This window comes from Callorhinus ursinus, unplaced genomic scaffold (assembly GCF_003265705.2).
Source record: "Callorhinus ursinus isolate GAN/ISIS: 27379988/994484 unplaced genomic scaffold, GSC_fseal_2.0 scaffold16, whole genome shotgun sequence".
NCBI classification, from domain to species: Eukaryota; Metazoa; Chordata; class Mammalia; order Carnivora; family Otariidae; genus Callorhinus; species Callorhinus ursinus.
Genome location: NW_027397078.1, coordinates 3,636,109 through 3,653,570, shown reverse-complemented (window position 1 = coordinate 3,653,570; position 17,462 = coordinate 3,636,109). Strand labels below are relative to the sequence as shown.

General features: G+C 46.6%; 1 protein-coding gene across 3 annotated transcripts in view; it reads right to left on the bottom strand.

The window, feature by feature from the left end:
* Window positions 1–17,462, bottom strand: part of SLC9A7 (solute carrier family 9 member A7) — a 142,700-nt gene that overhangs the window by 48,668 nt on the left and 76,570 nt on the right. For all 3 annotated transcript variants that reach the window (XM_073901873.1, XM_073901871.1, XM_073901872.1), the window contains exons 6-12: window positions 13,153–13,258; window positions 12,686–12,832; window positions 10,900–11,000; window positions 9,396–9,484; window positions 9,190–9,303; window positions 6,517–6,628; window positions 2,672–2,825 (exon numbers count right to left, since the gene is read on the bottom strand). In XM_073901873.1, coding sequence (XP_073757974.1) covers window positions 2,672–2,825; window positions 6,517–6,628; window positions 9,190–9,303; window positions 9,396–9,484; window positions 10,900–11,000; window positions 12,686–12,832; window positions 13,153–13,258 — 823 coding nt within the window. The remainder of the gene's footprint in view (window positions 1–2,671; window positions 2,826–6,516; window positions 6,629–9,189; window positions 9,304–9,395; window positions 9,485–10,899; window positions 11,001–12,685; window positions 12,833–13,152; window positions 13,259–17,462) is intronic.

The following is a 17,462-nucleotide window of genomic DNA, read 5'->3' as shown; positions in this document are numbered from 1 at the left end:
TCTATAATAAATAAAGAACTCTCAAAACTCAATTTAAAAAACCAAAATGATCTGATTAGAAAATAGACAAAAAGTCTGAACAGGTGTTTCACCACAGAAGATATATGAATGGCAAATAAGCGCATGAAGAGATGCTTGACATCATTAGTCATTAGAAAAATGCAAAGTAAGACCACAGTGAGGTATCCCCACACACCTATTGGAACAACTACGATGAAAAATAGTGGCAATGCCAAATGCTGGCAAGGATGTGGAGAAACGAGATCTCTCCTATACCCAGTCACACACATCGTCATTTCCTGAGCCCTCACTGTGCGCTAGCTGCTATGGTCTACGTGTTATCTATATACTACATCAATATTTCCACAACAATAGTTATATTTGTATATACAGTTTGTGTGCCTCAGGGAAAGCTACCCACACTCTCAGTTCTGGATAGGACAGTTTTAATGGCCCAATTTTGAAAAGGGTTGCCAGAAGTGCAAAAAGTCACAAGTCAACTCTCCCTTCTCAGTGGGAAATTATTTGGTCCTATATATGTGTGTAGTGTGTGGGAGGGCTCATAAACTAGCATGACAAACAAACATGATTTAATCAGGCTCTGAGTATCTAGGGTGCCTCCTGAGTGACCAAATAGGAGCAGAAAGTAATCTCAGAAGTCAATCTTGAGATTCTTTTTTTTTTTAGATTTTATTTATTTATTTAAGAGGGGGGGGGGGGGGTGAGCATGAGCAGGGGGTCGGGGGAGGGGCAGAGGGAGAGGGAGAAGCAGGCTCCCCGCTGACCCTGGGATCCTGACCTGAGCCAAAGGCAGATGCTTAATGGACGGAGCCACCCAGGAGCCCCTGATCTCGAGATTCTTAAAGATCCTCAGCGGTGTTCAGGGTAAGCCTTTTTTTACCCTTATTCTAACACAGAACAAAGATGGTACCATTGTATGTGTCAGGTTTAGAGCCAAAAATCTGTCCATTTTCTTCTCTAGGTTCATATTCCCATGATGAATTCGTTTCCTTAACACAAATCTTGAGATTCACACCAGGAACTTGAAGTTCTGATCATCCCGAATTTCACGACACAGAGGCGGTTGCTAACACCGTCAACCTTCTCAAAGGTGGTAGAGCACAGTAGTTCAGACTGTGGACTGGGTGGCAAGACTGCCAGGCCCCAAATCCCGGCTCATCCACCTAAAGCTCTGTGACCTGGGCAAGTTATTGCTCTGTGCCTCGGTTCTGTCAACTCTACAATGAAGATGATAGTAGTGGCTTCTCCATAGGAATGTTGTGAAGATTGTCTTAATATAGGTGTGGCATCTTGTACAAGGCCTGCATCACACAAGTGTTAGCTATCAAGTGACTGCCACTTATCAGCCCCACGTAGTAGCTTCTGCAGACCCACAAGGATGTGAGGCTGAGATCAGCTAGCCCGGAAATGGTGCGGCTGGCAGAGGCCAAGCCCAGGAATCCCTGCTGTCATCAAGACAAAAGTCCTTGATGGGGTTGGGGAGGCGGGGGGACGGGGCGGGGTGAAGACTGTTCTCTTCAATTCCAGTTTTCTCCCAAATTCTAGTACCCTCCGCCCCCGACTTGAAGGATGACTACGAGATCTTTGTAGGTTCTCTCTCCTCCAAGCTAGGTATGCTCTGTAGCTGTCAGTCTGGGGCATTCTATATTTCAGAGGAAGGGAATGTGAACTGAAAGCCAGAAGAGAAAGGAAAAAAACAAAACAAAACAAAAACAAAAGACACGGTGCCACCTTGTGGCTTCTCGGAGAATTCTTCTTCACACCCACACACGCCCGGAGCGTTGTCACATTCTGATCACGTTCATCCTCCGCGGACCCCCACACTGAGGGAGGTGGTGGGGGCGCCTCCAATAAGGCAGAGCACATACACTGGGAGCTGAAGGGGGACTGCAGAAGATCTGACAGCAGGCTTTCACTTAATATTAGGGGAAACTGAGACCCAAAGGCAGGAAGGGCTTGCCTTGAACCAGAGCCAGAGTTAGGCTCTGGGACTCCTGTCCTCTGTTCTAGTGTCCTCCTTACCCTAAGGTGCTGGAGCTCGCCAGCACCCTCTGGGATTCAAACGCTCTTAAAAAAAAAAAAAATTCAAATTTAGGTCAGCCCTCTCCGTGCTGACCCAGCTGCAAAACCACAGGCAGAGGACATCAATGAGGTTATAACAAATGAGGCTGATGCAGGAAATGTCACCTCTTTTGTACGCTCGAGCAAAAAGAGACAGAGCAAACAGTTTCCTCCCAGAAACAAAACTCTAATTGTCTCTTTTCACTTCTGGTGGATGAGCCTGTTTCGAAGGCTGGAGGTGTGATTGCAAAGGAACTTGAAACGCCAGGTACTGCCGGCAGTTACCGTCCGTTCTCTTGCCTGCAGCCTTAAAACTTTGGAATTCCTGCCCTAGTGTCACTGTTCTAGCACAGTCCAGGTGTTTCTAAGGCCTTGTGTTTTCGCACCGACAGAAATTTTCATGCCCACCTTTTTTTTTCTCGTGGAAAAGTCAATATTCTGAAGTGTTACTTATTGCTTTTTATTTTCAATCCCACCCCCAAACCAAACCCAACCCCGTAAGAACCTTGCACGCACTAAGCTGTCTCCCCCTCCCCCCCCCACCACCGCCCCGTGTTAGTCGCAAAACTGGCTGCGGTTTCAGACCGACCTTATGTTAAGCCATGACAGCATGGGTGTCGTGCCTCCACCAATGATCCAGACGGTGAAGAAGACAATGAGGAGCGTGGTCGTGAACATCATCTGGCGAGCATAGGACGCGGTGTCTCGGATGGCCAGCGCGAATGCCATGGCCCCCCTGAGGCCTGTGGGGACCGAAGAAGAAGATTTGGTTCTAAGACCAAATGACAATGTGTCCTCGGATCCACTGCCGCCACTCGAGGCTAATAAACTGGATCCGCATGTGCTGTGGGAGCCACACTGTCTTACTCGGAAAGAAGAAACTTACGGGAATACGGTTTTCTCCTGTTGGAAGTTTTCATTTGCAAAATACCCCAAATGTAATGAGAAAAACACTGCACTACCTTGTATGGCACATTCTAGGACAATAGCACACTCTTATTAGGGCAATAGTTCTCCTGCTAGTAACACGAAGTAAAAAGAAATGTAAGTAAGAAATAACAACACAAGCTCTCTAGGTCTGTGATCCAAGCACTATACAGTCATTATAAACTAAAGTAACAGGCTAGGTATAAATATGGCAAGTGCATATTTGTGGTTTCTGTGCCATGAGCTACAGAACAGTTCAGCATTTCCGCAGCAAAGCCACACAGAGAAGTAACAGTATAACCTGATCTGTATCAGGGGTTGGCAACTTTTTCTGTAAAGGGTCAGATATTAAATATCTTAGGCTTTATGGGGCAAGGGGGGAAAAATCAAGGATACTGTGAAAAATCAAGGATACTGCCATATAAGAGAAAAAATAAATTTCCACAAAATCTTATCGACAAAAACCAAGAGTGGCGTAATAATAACCGAGTACAATTTGTTGTAATATAGGTGCATTAATGAAAACAATGAGATTCTTTCTGGAGGAGATTTCACTTAACTGGATTTCAAAGTTAGTGTCCCCTATCATCACACAGACTGTAGATGCCCATCCGTAAAAGCCATGGTTAGCCGTGAAGTATATGATAACAGGGCCCAGGGACTACAGTTCGCTGACCCTTCATCCACATTAATGGGTATTAAGATTAAGCACCAAATACTTACAGTGAGTACATCACAACCTAGAGAGAAGTCGAATTGCTATGTTGTGCATCTGAAACTAATGTAACATTGTGTGTCAACTATACTAAAAAAAAGAAAAGAAACCCTGCGAAATAGAAATTAATGCAGTTAAGTATATTCTTACTCACCTTTAATTTTAAGAGTGTATGTTTTTTTTTAAGAGCATATGTTTCGATCTACATTGTGCAACACAAAGGAATTGAAACAATTGTGAATGCTTTTAATATATATTCACAAATATTTGTTCTTTTATGTGAGTTCTCATATTTTCATCTTGTATTAGATTTTACTTATATTTAATAAAATGTTGTTTGTTTAAAAAAAAGATTAAGCACCCACATTTTAATGTTTGCCTTTCTAAGCTCTTTTGTTCCTTCTTCAAAGCAAGCTCATCATTTGTTTTATAGTAAAAACTGAATCCATGGTCCTTAACAGATACTTGGTGTGAGCTCCTGTTCACCGGGGGGGGGGGGGGGGGGGGACCTACAATGACTGTGTATACTGTATGAGAGAACGAAAAGTTATACCCACTATAACTGTTTGTATAGTTTCCTACCTTTCCTGATAATTTTGCAAATTCACTAATCTGAGAACTTCACAATTCACTACAGAATGATTCCAAAAAGTGACATGAAAATACAAAGTTAACAAAGTTTTCTATTACTAAATACAAAGTTTTCTATTACTCTGTGTTAGGGAGACACGCACATCTAGACCACCCAACAGCCAGCTTTGTCAACGATCAATATTTAAGCCTCTAAAGGGATGCTGTCTCAAAGAAGAAAACTTGGGGGTCGGAGAGAGACACTGTGTGCTCCATGTGTCTTTATTTTATCAGGTAAATGCTGTGAGCGATATGATAGAGAAGCCTTGGGTTTTTCATCACTCTGAAGAACTGAGTTCCTTTCGATGGTGAGGTTGCTCCCGGCAGGAAGTAAGTTTTACACGGAGGTATCTTTAAACAGCTCTGTGTACTTCTCAGTCTTTTAGTACAGGAAATAATGAACATACTTTAAGTTTATCCAGGTGACTGAGCTATCTCCACCTGGTCTTGCTCTTTTCCAGCAACACTTTCTTGATATGGAAGGAGGATCTTGGCGTGGCCTCCTCAGAAACCTCTAAAGCGGCCCAGCTGCTCTTGAGGCAAGCCCAAACGCTTTGGCACAGCCCTGGGGCTTCTCTGTGGTCCAGACTCCAACAGTGGTTCTCAAAGTGCGGTCCTCAAACCACCCTCAGCAGCAGCAGCCGAGAATACATGAGAAATGCCGATTCTTGGCGCCCACCCCGTACCTGCAGAATCATTCGGGCGGTGGGGCCCGGCAAAGGGCTCGAACCAGCCCAACAAGTGGTTCTGATGCCGCCTGAAGGCCCACAGCAGCCTAGATGCCATTATCCCGTCCAACCTCACCCTCTTTCTGCATTAGCCCATGTCTTACCGCGAAACCACGCTGCTGCCCTTCCTGGCAAAAGCTACCCGTGGCAATGCTCTCCTGCTTCTCCAACCTGCTGCCTCGTGAGACCCACGTCTGGCAAGCCCAGGTGGAAGGCTGCCCCCCTGGTAAAGATGGCCCCAGGCCCTCCTCTTCTCCACCTTGATTCCACACCTTTTATGTGCAACGTGTCACCCTCTCTCCAGAGGAAGCTAGCTCTTTGCACACCTGCCTCCCCCACAGTGGATTGGGAGCCCTGCAAGGAGGCGGTCTCTGTCTCCTCCAGAATCCAGAACTGTGGCTTATAAAAAGAGGATGCTCCATCAACATCTGCCAGAGGGAAAGGCTGCCTATTTCAGTGCAGATGTAAGCAAGTACTACGCAGAGCAACCACTTCGCCGAGCAGTGCCTGCTGCTGAGCGTTCAGGAAGACTCTGAGGGCCCTCGAGAACTACGATGTCACAGTCAAGGGCTGCTACTCACTCTGCCTCTTGCGCAGCCCCTCCCCCCCCCAGAGGACAGCCGTACCTTTAAGGATCACTGCGGCCTTCTGCCCCACCATCTCCTCCCTCTGCTCTGCAAAGACCCTCTAACTTGGGTCTCCTCTATAATGCCTGACGCTTACTGCACCATCAACTCATGCCAACTGCTCTCTCCTTCCTTTACCGCCGCATATTTTACTGTCCTTTGTCCCCTCAGTGGCTTCTGCACACTTCTCAGCTTTATGGTGGAGAGGGGGGCATCTGGGAGACAGCATGAAATCAAGCAGAACTATCACAGCGTTAACTTCCGGTTTGGGGCTCATCTTGTTTATGCAAGTGGTTTTTTTTTTTTTTTTTTTTTAATGCTTCAGAGAAAGTTGGAGCTAGGAGGAACCTCAACTCAATTAGCTCAATTTCATTATTTTACAAGAGCGGATACTGCAGCTGGGAGGCACTGAGTGACCTGGCCTGTGTTCTTTCTTATTAAAGACCTATTGCCCTTCTAATTTTAGGTCTGGAGTCCTTCTGGAAGATTAAGGGTTATGAATATCTATCAGAGAATCATCAAGCACTTTAAATACTTAAATATCTCCAGGTCCCACAGGTGGTAAAGATAAAAATGAAGATGTGGATATTTTAAGGGAGAATGTTCACATTTGGTAGTTTAGTCTATAAAATCAATATTAACTCTAACATGTACATCCTGTCTACTCAGCATTGCAGGGGATACAAAAGAACCAGGAACTTGAACTTCTGTCCCTTTATGAAACTTATTGATGATATCTTTATCATGCTAACATTCCTGCCGAATAAAGCTCATTTTCTTTACATGTATGGTTTTTTGGTTTTTTTACCTGAAAACATCATCATGTGTTGAAAGTTCCAGCCAATCTTATGCCTTCTGCCCAAGTTGAGGAAGAAGGAGAGCGGGTAGATGTGTGCAGCTCTGCCCAGGAAGATGGCGACCTGACCACCAGGCGGAGAGGTTAAGGACCCAACAGGCTTCCAGAATGGCACCTTCCCATGGCCTCTGGTGGAGCAGAGAATTTTAGGGATGCTCTGACACCTCACGACCAGGAGATAACCTGCACAAAGATCAGGAGGGTTGCACAAGGCAGCCAGGCTGTCCAGGCTCCCTCGAAACGCATCTTAGCAACAAGTGGGGACTCAACTAGACAACTTTCCCAACCTCCTGGCTCCCACCAGAGGTAATTTCTAACCTGTTAAACGTGTGCTGCTATAACTTCTTTTTTTAAAGATTTTATTTATTTATTTGAGAGAGAGCGCGCGAGAGGAAGAGCACAGGCAGGGGGAGTGGCAGGGGGAGAGGGAGAAGCAGGCTCCCCACTGAGCAGGGAGCCCAACACGGGGCTCGATCCCAGGACCCCGGGATCATGACCTGAGCCAAAGGCAGACGCTTAACCAACTGAGACACCCAGGTGCCCCTGTTATAACTTCTTGATTTAATTATGCTGGTGTGGACCAAGTCTGCCATCTCTCTAAAAATGAGTCCAGAAATAAGCTCAGGCACCATGGCAGGGGTTGGGGGGTGCGCTGAGAGGAGCAAATAATGACTCGGGTCCCGTGAGAAGGGAAGTCACAGGAAGAAGCAACGCCTAACCTCCAAGTCAAACAGTGAAGAGCAAGTTTCCTGGGTACGAGCTCACAAGCTTTAGTTGGAGGCCAACAAGGAGGGGCCCAACATGACCAGGAAGACGCTACAAGTGAGCAGCTTTGGGCGGCCCACTGAAGCAGCATTCCTACCCGTCACAACACTCAATGGGAGGGGGAGACTTTTCTACCTAAGAGGCTCAAATGCCTTCCGGAGGGGCGAGGCATGGAAACGGGGGCGTGTGGAAGGCACCGAAATCAGGGAAACGTCACTTGTGGAGTCTGGACCAGAACCCAGCAGAGAGCGGCCCGCTGCTCTGGTCTTCTGCCTTCCCCGGGGTACAGGACTGACTGTTTCTCTGCTTTTAGCTGGCTTCCGGCCCCGGCTCCGTGTTGTGTTGTGTTGTGTTGTTTTGTTTTGAACAGAAGGAAACAGGTAGTTGCTTAGGAAGCACATTCTATCCCAGAAGCCATGCAAAGGTCGTCAAGTGGGTAGGCGGCTTTCGGGATTCCCAGGGGGCCTGGGTGGCCCGCCCAGCAAAGCCCTCCTCTGTGAACAAGGGCTCCTGGGATGCCGTGCTAGGAATACAAATCCAGAGGATATGCAAGGGCTTTCTGAATCGAGAACGAGAACGCTGATCCCCCAGATTTTTAGCTGTTCGTCTGGTGAGTGTGCAAATCCAACAAAAAGAGCCCCAGGTGAAGCACAGAACACTCTAACTGGAAGGCCTCCACATGGCAACAGGCCACAGTCACTATCGAGCTGCTTGCTGACTGTCCCCTAGTCCTGCACCATAAATGAAAATCCCAAAAGAGAAAAACACTTTTTTTTTTTTTTTTTTTAGGTTACCCATGAGGCCTGAGAAAAGGCAAGAGTAAATGCCCAGCAATAAGGGACGCCGGCTCAGTATTTTGAAATCCACGCTGAGCTGGACTGCTACTATTCCAAGCCCCAGAGAAGTTCACTTCGATGAAAACAATAGGCTCTGAGGCCAAGCGAGCAAAACTCTGAGCTGTCGATCCACTGCTGGGCATTCACATGCCTCCTTTCTTGAGAGAAGCCAATCCCTAAAACTGTGTCTCTCTTCCAAAAACTGCACTCACCATGGAACTAAGTCAGGGAACCAAGTATTTTTCCATTTTGTCTTTTCTTTCTTTCTTTCTTTCTTTTTTTTTGGAAAAAAAAAAAGGAGTCTTTTCCACTGTGATCTATCACAGCAGGGGTGCTCCAGTGAAAGCATGAGGAAGGGCTGCCTACCCCAGGGTGCAGTCCAGAACAAGAGTAACAGAACCTTCAGGCCTCCCGAACTGGGAACCTCCTGGATTGGAATTCACAGAGCAATGAAACAAAAATGATTCTGGGACTGACACAGTTGCCAACTTGTAGATCTGCTAAAAAGAAGGGTGCTTTACGGGGCACCTGGGTGGCTCAGTCGGTTGAGCATCTGACTCTTAATTTCCACTCAGTCCATGGTCTCAGGGTCCCGGGATTGGGTCCATGTCGGGCTCCGCACTCAGGGCAGAGTCGGCTTGTTCCTCTCCCTCTGCTCCCCCCCCACCCCCGCATGCATATGCACATGCGTGCTCCTCTCTCTAAAATAAATGAATAAAATCTTAAAAAATAAATAAATAAAAAGAAGGGTGCTCTACAAAACAAGCTACCACCTGCCAAGCACCAGTGTAACAGAAAAACCATCTTACACAGAACACACCGAGAGGACAACCTTGGATCCAGGCTCATCCTTAAATCAAATACATTTAGCTTTACGAACCCCATAAACCTTCTTGTTCTCATCATGAAAACACCACCACGAACTAGCGCTGGCTCAGTCACCCACCCAAAACGGAATTCTTCTTAGCTTCCCCAGCAGTGGTCACCTGTCCCCAGAGAAAACGGTAGAACCAGAAAAGGATACAAAAGCTCCAATGATGAACACGGGGCTGAAAACGTGCTTCTGGAAGGTAAACAGCGCCAAGCCCATGTAGGAGAAGATGAAGTTCTCTGCCAGGAAGTGTAACACCTCAAAGAGCTGCACAGGACGGGGAAAGGAAGCAGTAAACCCTGTGGGTCTCCTCCCTTGTATTCACAGGTAACTCATGAGGACCCAGAGCTCGCTCTCACCTGCTTCGTTCGACTTCTTGATTCCACCGACAGATTGTTGTAGGTGTAATGAGCCTGTGTGATCCCGCAGAACAGGACAGCCACAACGCCTGGTGAGAGATTTTTTAAAAAAGAAAGAAAAAAAAAATCAATGGAAAAAAAAAAGCTGGAAAAAAATCCCCGCTGAAACAAAAACTTAAGGTAGGCAAGCCCAACATATCCAACTTCCTGAATAGTTTGGAAAGTTTCCTATTGCTGACAGCTCCCTCGCCCCCACAGCTCATATCAACCTTTCCTTCTTCTGACTGCCTTCCTTCAAAGCCAAGGTCCCCGACTTCCCTTCCTGCTCCAGTTTTAAGGGCATTCTCTCCTCTCCTCTAAACTCCCACTGATTTTTGGCAGTTAGCATTCACTTTTTCAAAGAGGCTGTGGGGCACCTGCGTGGCTGAGTCGGTTGAGCGTCTGGCTCTTGATTTCGGTGCAGGTCATGATCTTGGGGTCGTGGGATCGAGCCCTGCGTCGGGCCCCACGCTCAGCGGGGAGTCTGCTTGAGAGTCTCTCTCTCTCTCCCTATGCCCCTACCCCCCCACTCTCTCTCTTAAATAAATGAATCTTAAAAAAAAAAAAAAAGGCCATGAGGGCCCATCATATCCTTTTGTCATATTCCTCTCTGTTCTCTGTTCTTAGAAGCAAAGAATTTAATTGCAAGCAAATGCTTTCTATTTTTGCACGGTCCAGGGCTTCAGACAGAACGGATCCAGAGTACTGTGCCGTTTATCCAAGCCTTGGTTACCCTGGTTACGCACCTGGACCGTGCCTATACATTACAGGTAATTGCCAAGTTTTAAAGAAGTGGGGTATTTTATAATGCTGCATATAAAGATATATTGCAGTACTTTGAAAAGAGGATAAAAGGGCTTCCCAACTACCTGGATTATGTATAGCAATTGTACTTGAGTTTTCTAGTGGAAAAATTCAGTGATTTTTTTTTTTTTGATGAGAGAACGTGAAGAACTAAAACCACAAGGTTACTCACACTAATAATACATGAAATTGGCATCATAAAAACATAGTATTGAAAAACAATGATTAAATAGACCAGAGCCAAAACAAGGACAAACCGCGTTCACATTCATCTGAGTTGATAGAGAGCTACCCTTACAAGGATACAGATTTTGTCTGTTGTTTGTTACTGTTTGTGAGAGAAGCAGCAATCTGGGGGATGATACAATGAGGAGGTTAATAAATTCGGTAACCTTTGCAGCTAAACATCTGCCTACAGTTGGAATGAGTACTCAGAGACAACTGAGCTTGAAACAAGAAATTTCATCCTTTAAAAACGTGTAGCTCTGGGAAACAAAATTATTCCTAAGGTGGAACACCAGCCTTGCCCAGCAATCCTCCACATGGACGCTCTATGAGCGGTGTATCAACTCCATGCGGCTGTTCCACGAGCTCCCCTCCAGCTCGCACAGCCCTGGGCTGCAGGGAGGGAAAGGGTAGCCCAAGGGTAGGGAAAACCCACCTGTGAACCCACAGGCTTCCGCCAAAAGGAAGGTGCTCCAGGACATCAAGAAGAAGAGTGCCGTCTCCAGTAGAGGGAAGCAGTGCAGCTTGGTAAACTTGGTCACGTGGGCCCCTGTCAAGGAACTTGGCTCCGGGAACAAGTTATCGGGGCTACCAAGAACCACACGTGGTGAGCCCAGGATCCCCCCGTTCTCTAAGGGTGATCCTTTCCCTTCAACTCTTCTTCTGGGGGCCCCAAAGCTGCTGCTTGGTTTTTAAAGTAACAGAAACTAAGTTTTCGAGTAGAAACGAGGTTTCCAAGGGCTGGGAGAGAGGAGAGAAAGGGTGATATTGTTTCTGTTTGGGATGATGAGAAAGATCTGGAAACAGGGGGGACGGTTACACAATGTGGATGTACTTAACGCCACTCAATTGTACACTTAAAATGCTTAACATGGCAAACTGCGTTATATGTATTTTACCACAATTTAAAAAAATAATAATGTGACATACCCAAAACCATTTAATTGTACACTTCAAATGAGTGAATTGTACGGTATGTCAATTTTACCTCAATAAAGCTGTCTTTAAAAAAATGGAACTTTCTAAAGCAACTGGAAATAGGTTTTCTGTGCTCCTTGCAATGCCCCTGGCTCTGAGGGGCTCGGTCTTGGCCTGAGGGGTGACTGGCAGGTCAGTTCTTGCAGTGCAGGGGGTGCCTCAGGCAGGCCTGGGGAGGGAGGCTAGGCCAGTGAGACTCTGACCTCTGCGGGCCGCTATGACCTGAGTCCAACAGCAGGCGCCTAATGAACGCATGAGAAATGAAGAAATAAAATGCACAACTCCAGGGGCTGGTGCCACTTTCGGGGACCAGAGAGTCCCCTTGTAACACTGCCCTTCCACAGTGGGCCAGCATGGAACCATCTCACTTGTGCTTTCACCGAGCAGTGCAAGCCCCCAGCGCATCACAGGGGCCTCTGTGGAGAAAGCAACTGGGTCCGTGCTGTCCAATATGGTAGTCGCTAGCCACGTGTGGCTCCTGAGCACTCGAAATGGGGCTAGTCCGAATTGAGAGATGCTGGAAGAGCAAAATACGTGCTACACTGCAAAGACTTATTATAGACATTGTGGGTATAAAATCTCCATGATAATTTGTATACTGATTGCAGGCTGAGATGACGTGGCTGGCATCTGTGGCTTCTGTGATGGCGGGGATCTAAATGCCACTGAAAGAACATGTGACGAAGGACTCCGCACACCTGTCGAGGGGTGGCCTGCCTGTCCTACACTTTGCTTTAATGTTGGTTGGCTGGATTTTTAACTAAGTGGGATACAATCCTTCACTTAAGGAAGGCCACCTCGCGGTAATTCCCACTGATGGCCCCAGGTAGTTACGGCCGCGTTAGCCCGCGTGGCCCACAACAGCCAAGGGCAGGTGAGGCTCAAGTACTTCCCAGCCTGCCCCCTCCTAGCCTCCCGTGCAGCGGCCCCTGCTCCCCAGCCTCCTCCTGGCTCTTCCCCCCGCTTCTAAAACCAATGTCCTCCCCGAGCTGGTTCACCGGAGGGAGAGAATGCTAGAGTCACACTCCCATTTTCTCAGACTCTTAGCTACGTACTCGACTGTCATGTTTCACCAAAGGGACACATTTCAGGAGTCTCCCCCACCCCCGACCCCAGTGGAAACATCAACTTAAGATTCATTTCTGGAAAAAAAAAGTCATTTCTGAGAGGAAGAACCGAGACCTCGTTCTTGCAAGTGTACGAGCACACAATCCTACCCAGGCGGGGGCAGAAACCACAAAAAGGATATTAAAGCAGTCACAACGCCCGTCACAGCTCCCATGGTGAAAGAGCCACTAAATATACCTAGAAAAATGCCCACTGACTTAAAAAAGGCAGCAGCATCAAAGGCATGAGTGTTCAGCCCCGCTGGCTGGTAGGCAACAATAGACCTGGGGTTTAAAAGGAAGAGAGAGTTAAAACAGAGCACGCTGCCCTTACACCGTGGTACCTAAAAAGATCAGCAAACGGAGGTATCTACACTCTGCCTAGCACTCCCCGTGCTGTAGGCCTTCAACCTGCCGCCATCAGCATTCAGATCGCGGCCAAGTGGACAAAGCAACATAACTTTATCGACAGAACTGATGAACCTCATTTAGAAAAACACCCAGTTCAATCTTTAACACTTTTGAGAGAAGCCTCTGAATTGAGCCCAGAGCACGCCGGAAGCCAGAGGCTCTCTTCCCCGGGCAGAAATACTGTTGTTACTTACGAGGACAGGACAATGGCAACGGCATCATTTAGGACGCTTTCCCCAAACAGAAGTGCGTAAAGATCCACGTCTGCGTGCAATTCGTTAAATATTGCCAGTACAGTCACTAAAAACGGGCAGGAAGCATATCAATTAGTTTCAGCTTAAGCCACTGGTGACAAATGTATAGAGGCAATTCCTACCTCCGGCGGGACAGGGTGGTTTGGGAGACAAACGAAACAAAAGTGACAAATCTTCCTGATCTGAGTGAGGTCTTATAGAAGGCTTGGTTCTAAGAACACCACAGGGCAACCCTGCACTCTCCAATGCATTGCCATCACACTGGGAAAAGACCTCTGTTACAGAACCTTCAAAAATAATCACACTGAATGTGATTTGGCCCCACTGATAGACTGAAATCTCTTTGAAGGCAGAAACCCTTTTCCCACTGACCCCTGTGTTCTCAGGACCCAGCACGGGGTCAGGGCACCAAGAAGGCTTTAACAAAGGTCTGTGAAATGATGAAAGTCTTCTTTTAGGACAGACCAGACATAATTCCACTTCCCATAGTCTTCCCATTTCTTAGACATTGAAAAATCGGATGTTCTCCAGATGAGCAGCTCTCAAACTTTTGGTCTCAGGACTCCTTTATACTCTTAAAAACCACTGAGGCCCCTAAAGAGCTGTAGTTTTTGTGGGCAATAGCTATTGATATTTACTGTATTAAATAAAACAAAAAATTAAATATTTATGCATTTAGAATTAGGAATAAACCCCATCAAATGTTAATGTACTTATTTTTTAAAAGATTTTATTTATTTGAGAGAAAGAGAGAGCGTGTGCGAGTGAGCATGAGTAGGGGGAGGGACAGAGGGAGAAGCAGACTCCCCACTGAGCAGGGAGCCCGATGTGGGGCTCAATCCCAGAACCCCAGAGATCATGACCTGAGCCGAAGGCAGATGCTTAACCAACTGAGCCACCCAGGTGCCCCTTAACGTACACATTTTTAATGAAAAATAATTATATTTTCCAAAACAAAAAAAAAGTGAGAAGAGAGCCATTTGTTTTACAGTTTTTCAAATCTCTTTACTATCTCGATTAATGGAAGACAGATGGTTCTCTTATCTCTTTCTGCATTCGACCAACAGATAGTCAATATCACAGGTTATGCAGCCTCTGGAAAACTCTACTCCAGTGCACACTCGTGAAAAAATGAAAGTAAAAAAGACAAATAATGGGGGCGCCTGCACGGCTCAGTCAGTTGAGCGTGTGACTCTTGATTCTGGCTTAAGTCCTGATCTCATGGGTCATGAGCTTGAGCCCCACGTCGGGCTCTGCGCTCAGCAGGAGTCCGCTTGGATGTTCTCTCCCTCTGCCCCTTTCCCTACCTCGCTCACTCTCTCGGTCTCTCAAAAATAAATAAAGAAATATTTTTTTAAAAAGACAAGTAATGTATTACTATTATTATTAAATCATTCAATTAGTTTGGACCTTATGGTCTCCCTGAAAGCATTTTGGAGTTTCTCAACTTCAGTACTACTGACATTTCGGGCCAGATGATTCTTTTGTGGGCGGCTGTCCTGTGCATTGCACGATGTTAAGCAGAACTCTTGGCCTCTACCCACTAGATACCAGTAGCACTGCACACTCCCTGCCAATTGGGACAACCAAAAATGTCTCCAGACATTGCCAAATGTCTTCTGAGGGGCAAAATCACCCCCCAGTGAAGAACCTCTGTTTTAGATATATGCATGCAGGCAGGCTCCTCTCCACACTCACATCCAGCTCCCTTCTGCTTTGTTCGTTTCTACCATAAGGACCTGAACAACTAAAAACTCGCCTCCCCAACTTCCCCTGCAGTGCGTGTCACCTCCTCCTGCCTGGAGGAGACGGGGGAGGCTGGATGTATCCGTCATCTTGCCTCCACCAGGCAGCAAATGTGTATCTGAAACACAAGGGCAGTGCCCTGGAAAGACGGAGTGCCGGGACACCTGATTGTAGAGGGAGCCATGGCACCAGCCGAGGGCCATTAGCTAAGACGGACAGCTATTGGCAACCAAAGGCATTACTAACGGACACAATTAGAAAACAAAACCAAACAAATATTTACCTTTGTGAGTCATTACAAGCCAACCCCTCCTGTAGCCATCACCCAGTTCAGGCAATGGAATTTTGCCAGCCCCCCTGGAAGACCACCTCTAGGTTACGTCCTAATTTCAAGGCCCTTCCTTCACTCAAACGTAACAACCAGCCTCATTTTATAGTAATCGTTTTCCTGCATTTCCTTACAGCTTGATCACCTAATGTATACTCCCTGACACTACTGCCTGGTTTTGTCCATTTTTAAATTTAGTTTTTGAGATTTTTTTTTTTTTCTAAACATCTTGTCTACTGCCTGGGTTCCTTGTCTGTTCCTTTCTGTCAGCTCTTTCCACAATGCCTATCGTTTACTCCTCTCAGTTCTAAATTTTCCAATCCTGATGTAGACAGTTCTTTCCTAACTTCTATCATCTTCTGAGGTTTTTAAAAAAGATTTTATTTATTTGAGAGAGAGCGCACAAGCGAGTGAGCCAGGGGTGTTGGGGGGGGGCGGTGGGGAGAGCAGAGGGAGAGGGACAAGCAGACTCTGCGCTGAATGCAGAGCCCAATACGGGACTCCATCCCACAACCCTGAGATCACAACCCAAGCGGAAACCAAGAGTCCGATGCTCAACCAACCGAGCCACCCAGGCACCCCCTGAATTTCCTTTAGCTTCTATTGGAATATTAGTAATATTCTGCTTTGTACCCTATTTTGCTGATATTACTTAATTATATGCAACTTTATTATTCAGAGGGGCTATCCTCATTTTTTCTTACAATATGCTTGCATGAAGTCCGATCTCAATCTACTTCAGCTGCTCATTTTAAGTGAGGTGGGGAGGGGACGACCCAGACTAGCTTTCCTCGTTTCATGGCTCTAGGGCTCTCTCTGCTGGTTTTACATTGAAGTACTGAAAATGTGGCCTCTGAGTGTAGCCACCCCCTCAATAACTCATGAAATCTACTTCCTCTGGTCTCCTCCTCCATTGGTATCCGAGCTTTCTTTCTCCTTTAATGCCCTGTCACTGCAGGGTCTGTGGTCCTTGGCAGTTTATTTTTAGGGAGTGGCTCTGTCCTTCCAGAAAGATTTTCACCAGGTATTTTTTGAGAGCCCTGAGGGCTCGGGCCACCTCGGCAGCCTTGCACCTCCTCCAATGTCCTCGTTGTCACCCACAGATTGGAGCCTGTAAAGTGCCTCCTAGCTTTAACTGTTGTTATCCGATATGCCTACAAAGTTCTTTACTCCAAGTGGGGACCCCTCCTTTTGCATGTGAATACTTGGGGGGAAGTTCCCTAGCAGTCAAAATGATCAGCAGGGGCGCCTGGGTGGCTCAGTTGGTTAAGCAACTGCCTTCGGCTCAGGTCACGATCCTGGGGTCCTGGGATCGAGTCCCGCATCGGGCTCCCGGCTCGGCGGGGAGCCTGCTTCTCCCTCTGACCCTCTCCCCTCTCGTGCTGTTTCTCTCTCTCTCTCTAATAAATAAAATCTTTAAAAAAAAATGATCAGCGGGCCCCCCTCTTCTCCCCTCTGTTTCCTCCTGCACAGCTGCTGTATCCTGAGTCTCGCCGCTGCTGGTGGTTTGACCCCAGCAGATAACAATACCTCTGTCAGGTAGCTGTATTTCTCTGTTTTTTCTTTCACTGCCCGGCTTCCTCCATTTCTGTTAGGAATTAAGGAAAATTCTAAAACTACACTCTCCCCCTCATGCTTTCCTTCCCAAAAGTTTAATTCATTTATTGAGAGGAAGCAAAGAACAATTTGGACAGGACAGATGGTGACTCTCTCATGAGGCTGCTCCACGTAATTACACATCCACTGCTCAAATCACTATGGGGGGCACTGCCAGAAGCTAGAGTTCCTGGAGGGCATGTCATCTTCATAACACAAGACACAAGGTCAATCTCTTTCACCCATCCTTAAATACAGCTTATCCAGTAACACAACAGGAAAAACCTTTAGGCATCTGGCTAAAAAATTCTTATTTTCTGGATTATTTATTACATAAACAGTGTCTGTGGTACCTTCCAGAAAACCTGTGAGGATAAATTTTACCTGTCAAAGATGAATGGATAAAGAAGAAGTGGTATATATACACAATGGAATATTATGCAGCCATCAAAAGGAACGAGATCTTGCCATTTGCAACGACGTGGATGGAACTGGAGGGTGTTATGCTGAGTGAAATAAGTCAGTCAGAGAAAGACATGTATCACATGACCTCACTGATAGGAGGAATTCTTAATCTCAG